Source organism: Humulus lupulus, chromosome 1 (genome assembly GCF_963169125.1).
Source record: "Humulus lupulus chromosome 1, drHumLupu1.1, whole genome shotgun sequence".
In the NCBI taxonomy this organism is placed as follows: domain Eukaryota; kingdom Viridiplantae; phylum Streptophyta; class Magnoliopsida; order Rosales; family Cannabaceae; genus Humulus; species Humulus lupulus.
Window position 1 is genome coordinate 261,660,435 of NC_084793.1, and position 10,207 is coordinate 261,670,641.

Consider the following 10,207-nt stretch of genomic DNA (forward strand, 5'->3'; position numbering starts at 1 on the left):
TTGAAAGAGAGAGTAGAGAGAAGAGCTGAGAAGATAGGTCAGTCTAATATTTGTTCTACTGTTTTCCTTTAATTTTAACCTATTATTATCCCATTAAGTCAATCCCGAGGCTCGGGGTGCCGGAAACGTCCCCGAGGGTAAAATGGTAAAATTCTCCAATATTCTCGCCTAGACTTCCTAACCTCAAATATATCTCCATATATTTATTTTCATAACCTGATAGTCTAAATAACTACCCGATACCTAAAATACCCCTGACTTATCCAAAGTCAACTATTAAGCCCCGTTGTGACTTTTCCTGCTATCTAGCTCCCTAGGATTGCCTCAGGTCGCACGCTGCAGACTTACCCACATAATAATGTGGTTCTCACATTTATAACATTTAATCGCAATTCAACATTCATATAATCACACATGCATTCTTAACATATAGTCATGTATTAAATCAATAAATTCACACATAAACCAATTATGCCCTCCCGGCACACTAATCAAGGCCCTTAAGCCATATTAGTGATTTTGGGTCGTGACAAGCCGATCCACGATTGGCTGGGGGACACTAAAGGCTGCTGGACGCTCAGCAAATTCAACCTGACGACGAATCGTCAGGGCCTTGTAAATCTCCTCCCTTCTTTCTCGACCACTCTCCCAGGTCCATGAAATTAATTTGGATTGCTAATCCCACAGAACTGCCTCCCCCTCCTCAGGTAAGGCCAGATGGACGGGGAGAGTCGGTGTTGCCGGGAATTCCTTGGCGTTAGGGCGACTCTCCCCGTATGACTCCCCGGCCGAACTAGCGCGTCTAGTCCTGGCCCTCTTGGTTCTTGGTTCCACCTCCGCCTCCGCCGCGCCCAAGTTCGCGGCTTATTTCCCGGAGCTCTGGCTTGCCGCTGGTTCCTGCTATAAGTTAATCACCGAAGGGTGAGTGGGAAGATCAGGGACAGTGGCTGGGTCAACTGTCGTGATCAGAACCGCTACCAAGGCCACCTTGGTGGATCGAAGCTCCAGCACTGGCGTCTGCTTAGGCGTGTTCTTAGCGGCTTTCCTAGCCGTGGCCCTCTCCTTGGCAGCCAGGATCTCGAGGGCCTCCTTCATCTTGTCCATCGGGTTGGACATGTCAGAGTCTTCTGAAATATACGCAAACAATAAAGAGTTAGTAAAATGAATGAGCGATCAAGGAAATCAAGACTAAAAGTGATCCGAGACACACCCTTATCTGGGCCCCGGACTCGACTTAATTCTCCTAAGGCAAAAGAGTAGACTCGGTCCCTGATGTCATCCGGTTGTAGAAAGTTCCCGTATTGAAGGAACCCGGATGAATACATAAGGATTTCCGAGCCTACGGGAATGGGAGACGAAGGTCTCATTTCCCCTTCAACACCGAACACAGGGCCTCGGTGTGCTAGCCTAACCCTAACTAAGTCCCCAACTTGGGGAGCATAAGTCAAAATCAAAGGTGAGTTACCTCGCCCTGATACGCTAGCTCCGGGGGTCCCCACGTTCGGTTGTGCCTTGTCGAAGAGGGCTTCCAGCTCCTCAGAAGCGGCCGCCTCCCTATGCTTAGCTTGGTCCCTCTTTCGTTTGACTGCGTCTGACAGTGCCACGACCTCCACAACCCTGATGTGTTCCAGGGCTAGCTCCTCCCTCAGTGCGGTGTCTTTCTCGCATTGTATCCCCCGGAGGCTTGGGGCCTTGATTGTTTGATGGGCCGCGAGCATCCCGATCACTCAGAGGTTGTCAGTGGTGACGTAGCCCCCCACGTCCAAATCCTCTGCGCTTAGCTCGGAGTAAAGTTTCTTCCTGTCCAAGATGAACTGGGTGAGGGGAGTCTTGGCATAGGGTCCTGCCGCCCAAGACAATGAGTTGAGAATGAGGAATAAAAAACCAAGACAAAAAAGAAGAAAGGGAAGCCAGGGATCGGGAAACCACTTACCCACTCGCTGGAAGTCCAGCATCAGCGTGGGGTTGTTTTCTATAAGGAACCCGAACGTCATGAACCAGTAATGTCTGACGTCCGGGGGATGCTTCCAGGTGCTGGTGGGTAGGTACCCTACGGTTTAAGCTTGTAGAAGCCGTCCAGGGTCTTGTCCTTGACGTTGACTTGCGGCTCCAGCTTGTAGAAGTACAAGACTTCTGTCGAGGTTGGCTCCGGGATCTCCTTCGCGACACAGAAGACGCGCCATCCCGTAAGCAGTCGGTATGCTTGGGGTAGAAGCTGGAAAGGTGCAATCCCCACGAACGTCAAGAATTGCACGAAATAGTCGTGGAGTGGGAGCGTGGCCCTCGCACTGATGTGGCCTATGCTCTAGGCCCCGAATCCACCCACGGAGGTATGGGCCTTCTCCTCTTTCTTGGACAGGTGGTTATGGAATAGTCTAGGAGTCGATTCCACGCCCAAACACCTCTCCAGAGCGTATAGCATCCGGTAGTTCCAAAACAGGTTTGGCACCACGTCCATCTCCCACCTGTTGCTTTTGGGAGTCTTGGACTCGGGCAGAGTGATAGGGGTCGCGTTGACTTGCTCCATCGAGTGAAGGGTGACGCCCGAGGTCATGGCTAATGATCTGGGAGCAGAACATAATGAAACAAACAAACCAAGAAGTCAACACTGAAACCCAAGAAGGTTGGTTAAGGTACGGGGGCTCTCCTATGAACTGCTTGGAAGAGTCCCCTCCGGATCAGGTCCGGAATCACCAAGGATTTGCAATATCCTAATCGAGAACAAAATAGAAAGACTACACTCCTAAGCCGGCCCATCGCCACTTGTCCGGGAACCACCCGAACCCGAAGGGGTCCAGAGCAGCCCGGGCCAAGTTTTCTTTCCCTAACACTCTAATTCTAAGCATAGGCAAGGTCTAGAAACCTAAGCAGATAATAAAAAACAACATAATATATATATATGTATATATGGATGTCTAAAGACGAAAGTCAGGAAAGCTTACTGTAAATTGTTGGTCGTGAAAAATGGTGGTTGTCCGGCGCGACAGTGACGGTCGAATCTCAATCTTGAACTGTTGGAGGCGATTTAGCAGCTCGTCGAGAGGGCAGGCTGGTGTCGTCTGCTCAGGCGAGGGTGCAGATATCAGAATCGTTGGGAATAGGCGACGACGAAGACGGAGCAGACGGCGGAAGATGTCGTCGGCAAGCTCGCTCATAAACAAATCCTTCGAGTTTCTTTTTCTGGCTCAGGAATGTAAAGGTTTCAAATGAAATCCTGGGGAGTATTTATAAGAGCCAAAGTGCTGGTTTTGATCTAACGGTTGGGATCGATCCCCCTTATCGGACGGTCTAGGATTGTGCAGGGACATTAATGGATCCACTTGAGTACTGGATCACGGTACCCCCGAGGCATGATCCGCGCCGATCCAACTTCCCAGAAAGAGGAGCACCTCAAAGGCCGCCCCATCCTACGATCCTCCTTGTCGCAGAAATAATAATGGGACACGTTCGTGCAGATGGGACGCTTCGTGAACCGAGCTGACATAATAGCCCTAGCATAGTGACCCTTGAGGTATTTGTTGACCTTTCAGGATCAAGTGCCATCAATGCGACAGTTGCTAGGGGGCACGTGTATCCCCCATAATGAATTGGGGCCTTGGTAAATGAACCCGGTCCCTGGTAAACGGTCTTGGATCGTGGAACACGGTCCAGGTCAACGTAGCAGGCGGTAGCTCCACACTCGTCCAACACACAATGCCCCTCGCCGTGGACCGGTCGCTTTGGAAACAAACCAGGAAATGCCAGGAAGATTCGGGACTGAGGCAAGCCTCCACCGTGCAAGCCCAGATGAAGGCTTGGGGGGTAAATGCTATCCCCGTTTCTTTCCGAGCGCCCGGGGCCACGCTTCAAGCCCGCGGGCCGCCCGAATGAGTTTGGGCCCAGACCAGACCCACTTTGGTAATGAGTAAAATAGACGTTGGCATCCCAAGTCTAGATGAGGCTCAAAGGGCATACGGGGAGTGTTGTCCGGGACAGTCATACGGGAGATGATATGAGCGTGGCTTTTGATAATGGCAGTCGGGATCGCAGTGGATGATCCCGGAACCTGGTAAACGGTCCGAGATCCTAGTGAATAGTCCGAGCACCTAGTAAACAGTCCGGGCTCCTGGTAAATAATCCGAGCCCCTGGTAAATGATACGGGACCTTGACGAACGGAAGGGGACGTGGGTAAACGAACCCGGGTCGGCTGTCCGAGGTTGGCAAGGTAAAGCGTCCGTGACCCTGACTTCGTCCCATGAAGCGTGGGGGTTGACCCCACGCTTCACCTGCAAAAAAGGCTATCTTGGGATTGCACGCCGTTGGTTCAGACTTGCACCGCCACTATGATGACCGATCTTGTCCCCTGAATCTGCCTCGTAACCCGAGATGCCTAGACCAAAGCCCCAACTTTTCGGATGATAGATGTGGTTTGGGCCGGCCCAGTGGGCTTAGATTAGTGTATTTTCTATGTTTTAATCCTTTGTATTGGGCTTCCATTAGAGAAGCCAGCAGTATTTATACCCATATTGGGCCCGGGTCAGCCCGGCCCAAGTCCAGTGCACCCGTAAACCTATAAATACAGGTAGTGGGGCATTGGGCAAGGGGGACCTCTGGCTGGTAAGCAGTTACTCTGCTGAAACTTATAGAAAACTCCATTGTTATAGATTCTCTAAGCTCTAATACAATTGTCTCGTGGACTAAGGCTCATTAACGCCCCAACCATGTAAAAACCTTGTCTTTATTCCATAAATCATTTCTTCTAAGCTCTCTAATCTTCTATTATTAAGGCTCATTAACGCCCCAACCACGTAAAAACCTTGTCTTTATTCCATAAATCCTTTCTTCTAAGCTCTATAATCTTCTATTATTAAGGTTTCTGAAAAACTTGGTAAACAATATGAATTACAAATATTTATTATTAAATGGTTTTTGGATAAAGACTTTTATTCATATCGGTCCATGTCATATATAATAATATTATATAAAGCACATTTACCGAGATGTCTTACCACATCAATAATCTGAATCTAGGTTATTTGTATCAACATGATACCCAGCAAACCGTAATTACAACCCCAATTAAAGAATTCCATAACTTCAATTTGTTGTTGTTGACTATTTTTATTCATCCATGTGATTTCAATTCTCTCGTACTAATACAAGATCACATCCTCAATAATGAATATGGAAATTATTTAAACAATAATTTAATAATCTAAATATAACAATAATAGACCATTGTATTTATTTATTCATCGAAATAATAAATGTATTTTACATGCTTTTAGGACATACTCTTAACACCATAAATCTGAAATATTATCAAACATAGGCAACAAAACATCATACTGCACAAAAATATTACTAAATAAACCTCAAAAATGAAATAAAATAACCTTTTAAAACACTATAAAAAAAACAGCTCTATCAAACTCTCCCAAACTTAACTTTTACTAGTCCTCGAGTAAAATCTATTGACCCTCTCTAAAAAAAACTAATCACACATATGAATCAAGTTTACCTAACACGCATCCACCTCATGAAAACCATGCAATACGAGCTCAGAATTTTCAACTACATTTCATCCAGAATTTCAATAAAATCAATTCAATAATCAACTTCAATCTTTGCTATGCAAATCAGCCTTAACCAATAAATAGCACACAATCACAATACTATATACATGTCAAATCTTCCAAATCATTCCATCAAAACAAAGTCTTTCATATGCTTACATAATTCATCAATCTCCCCTAATATGATAACACATGCTCAAGAATCAGAAGGACTTTTAAGCTTATAATGAAAGGTTACGGTAAAGGTGGATGAAAATGTCATTTAGGCTAGAGTATACAATAAGCACACAAGCAAACAAACCAATATTGTATCAACTCTCAAACCCCATAAACATTCCCCAACTTTCCCAAAAAAAAAAAAAATCTTTGAGAGAAAATTCATAAACTGAAATATATATATATATATTTGTTTTTCAATTCTCTTTATTTTCTTTATTTTCTAATGATACTACACTCCCCCAAACTTGTTTTTTTGTATTTTCAATTGGAGTGTAGTTCATTTTCAGTATATATATATATATATTTCTTCTCTCAATTTTTTTTCTATTATTGACACAAATTTCTCAATACAAACCCAATTACAATCCATTCCCTAATAACTTTTCATATGTTTATGGTTTACATTTAAGGGAAAAACAAATAACAATGTTTCAATTTAGCTCAAACTAAGTGTCGAACAACAAAAATTATCATTAAGCTCAAAATGTGGATAACTAGGGATTTAATATATAAATGTTGGCTTGAAAGACTCAATCGATTCCAAATTTTTTTTTCCCTAAATCATATTCCTAAGCATGTATTATTCCAATAATTTCACAACTAATAACTAAAGAGTGTTCAACATCACAATAAAAATACAACAAACGACTCAATTTTTAGCAAAACAATAAAAATACAGCAAACTAATAAGAAAGAGAAAATGTGATATAGAAGCAAATGTTTTGATTAATTACGGAGGAATATCTTAAGATTGAAGTAAAATATGTATTAGCATCATAAGAAACATAATAATTTTTTTTAATATTATGTACATTATACTATATAAATATATATGTATTAATTGAAAAAAAATATAAAAAATTTAGTATATATAACAATACGGTATGTATAAAGTGTGATATGAGCTATATTTATAAAATTTAAAATCGTAAACCGTACCATACCGCACAGTTTGACAAAATTATAAATTACAATAGCATCGCGAAGAATTTCAAACAATAAATTTTGGTGTGTAGTAAATGATTTGTACCGTATGGATGGTTTGAGGAAGACTCCTAATTGTAATAATGTGCAAGATGTGTTTGCACATAATATCAATTGGAGTATCATAGAAGCCAGTGAAATTCCAGTCAACATGGTCCATCTCACCTCCAATGTAACAGTCAACATGGTTCATTAAATATGAAAAACTAGTTACAAACTTCCACAACATAGGACCACCACTATTATCACACCTAGGGACCCCAAACAGCACTAGGGAAATTTAATACATTGTGAAACTTAAAAATACAACTGAGATTTTAATTTAGTTTTTATAATAAATAATATAGAGAGAACTTGCTCTGAAACAAGCAAGCGTAAATAACGAAATACAGTCGGGTTTCATAAATAGTTTTACATATAAATCGATATCTATGTTGTTTTATTCTATATGAGGATGTTAAGTTAATTAAAATGGAAATAGGAAATTAGTATATCTACTTATAATAAGGTTCACTTGCATATTTTGCAACCATGTGGTATCATGTATTAAAACTAGGATACCGAATCAAACTAATGTAATTAAAAACATATAGAAACAAATTATGATTATAATTTTAACAACTCAGTTTAGGAGGTATAAATAGTAAAAATACATTGTAGTTTCGACATGACCTAAGAGTATTAAATGAATATTCTTTGTAGTTTCTTATATATTTTGGGGCAATGAAATTAACTCTTTGTTTAATTTTACAAGACTACTTTTACTACATGATCATGCTATCTTTAAGCACTCTTGGTAAATTTAACTATAAATGGAATTTACTTGGGGGTTTTATTATAAACAAAGCAAAGAGCATAAAGATGTAATAATTACTTAAATTAAACTAAAAACCTTCTTAAAGAAATTACATTTGCGTAAAAGAAAAAAAAAAGATATTGCATATATCATACTGTATTCTAATTCTCAGATATTTTTCCTGACAAAAAAAAATCTCAGATAGTTCTTTTTTTTTTTAAATCATAATCACTGTATCGTAATTTTCTCCAAAGAATAACAAAGTTTTTTATAGCCTTTAATTCTAAAAAAAAAAAGCTACAACTGTTTTATTAATTTGACACTTCAATTATCTTTTTCACACGGATGAGTTGACTATTAAAGTAAACAAAAAGCATAGCTGATAACGTTTTGAGATTTAGATGACTATAACAATGAATTTGTAATACTTCTAGGTAGTTAAAAATAAAAGTATCTCTTTATATATAAATAAATATATTTGAAGAAAATATACACATATAACCAAAATATTGTATAATAAGATACCAAATTTATCGTAAGGCTTAAAAAAAATCCTACGGGATGGGACTACTTCATGTTCTTCATTTATGAACAGTTTTTAGTGTATTTTTTTATATACGTGTATATTGTAGTTATTTAGATTATTCTGTAAATTTTTAAAAAATTTTAAATAATTTACAATGCCAAAAGTTAGTTTAAAATCAGATTATTGCATGTTTTTATACACTTGAAAAATAATATATTTAAACTTAATTTTCACTACGGTAAATTATTCAGATTTTTTCTAAAAATTTACAAAATTATTTAAATAACTATACTATGCATAATAATAAAAATAAGGTATTATTTACTAATCGAAAATACAAAATACAAAAGAGCTCAATCGGTGTAGCTCTTTTTTAAGCTCCCATGATAGAATACTCCCCAAATTTAAGTGGTAACGACAGAGGAACATATTATTCAACAGAAAATATTAAAAAAAATGTCTCAACTCTAATTTTTACAACATAATTTCTAAAATTAATTGACCAACCGACCACACTATTCCGTGGAGCCCACAAAAGGCAAAGAATGCCTGTAATTGGTGGCAAATCTTCCGGATGAGAATCGGACCGAGTCATTGAACTTGAAGACTCGGTCACCGAACCGAGCCGACTCAGTACCCTTATCTTTCCTTAACGCCACCACCAAATTATCTTCCCGGTTCTCTTTTTCCCTCCCAAACTTCTCCTTAATTTCACTAATCAGATCCCAAAGGCTTTCACTCAAGTCCTTCTTCACCAAATTAGACGATAACTGAAGCCTTTCTCTGCAATTTTCCAATCTCCTCAAAGCGCATATCAACTCGACCGAGTCCACGAAACTCAAACAACTCAGTCTATCCCCGAACTCAGTGACTCTGATCGATACCTCGTTTACAACCGACAAATAATCCTGACCCACCAATCCCCGAATATCGTCCACCAATCTGTTACCGTTCAAACTCAGATCCAACTCGGGCTGTGCACAAATCCGTTCGAACAAACTCGCCAGCGACTCAGTCTCCTTAATCAAATCACCGTTCCAACTCGCAGAAACTCGCTCCTCCTCCGTGGCGGACGACGACGAGCCGAGAAAGAATCCGAGGACCCGGGAAGTGGAAAGAAGGTTCTCGACGTACTCGGCGTACCAGCGAACCCACGTGGAAAGCTGCCAAGTCACGTGACTAGAGTTGTCTCTGAATCTTGAGAGGTTGAGATAGTTCCGACCACCATGGAAGGGGAAAACGGAGAGCTGATCTTGGAGGATGAAAGTACCGAACTTCACAATGTGGTGGACGGCTACCAGGCACTTGAGGGCCACGGAGGCGTCCCCCGTATTCTGGAGCCGATCCATCAGGATCTCCACGGCGGCGGACACAGTTGCGCGTGAGGAGTGACCAAAGGCTAGTACTGCCGCTAAGTGTTTTGGGTTCGGCGGTGTGTGGAGGTTGTGGGTGGTGGCGCGTAGTAGGGAAAGCGTGTTGGGTCGAGAGAAAATCGCGGCTTTGCTTTGAGACGCTTTGTCCTTGATTGCTCCGACGAGGTCCCTCAGCTTTGTTCCGCGCCGCCCCATGGTTGAGTACCGACTCACCTCAAATATAAGTTAACTCTAATTTAATTATTTAAATAAACGTATACGAGATTGACAAATTGATGGCTTTCGGAACAATTAATGTCTTGGGAATTTGTTTAATTGTTCACTGAAACATGAAAGATTAGTACTGGCGACGACGATAAGATACATAGGTATTAATGTGACCTCATTTGTGTTGTAAATGGTTTGACTTTTAACACAAGAGATAAGATTAGATATTAATGCAAGATTGAGTTTGTAACATTGTTGTTATAGTATTGTACGCAATTGTAATGTTATATCTGTTTTCTTAAGAGAGAATGTAGTATAAAAATAGAAAATGAGACATGGTTATTACCTACTATGCATTCTAGTTAAACGGTAACGTGTCAATCATGAAAAAAAAAAATATATATATATATAGTATTTATTTAACTTTCCTTGCACAACTAATTAGAAAATGGACATTCTTTTCCTTCATAATAGAATTTGTATATTATAAAGGAAAAATATTATTTTGTTCACTGTGTTTTTTCTTAATATACGATTGACTTCTAT

General features: G+C 40.4%; 1 protein-coding gene across 1 annotated transcript; it reads right to left on the reverse strand.

Moving 5' to 3' along the window:
• Positions 1–8,379: 8,379 nt before the first annotated feature.
• Positions 8,380–9,914, reverse strand: LOC133805991 (putative clathrin assembly protein At4g40080). Its single transcript, XM_062244134.1, has one exon. It carries the CDS (start codon positions 9,647–9,649, stop codon positions 8,597–8,599), a length of 1,053 nt encoding a protein of 350 aa, XP_062100118.1. The 5' UTR covers positions 9,650–9,914; the 3' UTR covers positions 8,380–8,596.
• Between the last annotated feature and the right edge of the window lie 293 nt (positions 9,915–10,207).

What these genes read in the sequence shown, in the direction of transcription:
- LOC133805991 (XM_062244134.1), bottom strand. Translation starts at nt 9,649, where the DNA reads ATGGGGCGGCGCGGAACAAAGCTGAGGGACCTCGTCGGAGCAATCAAG.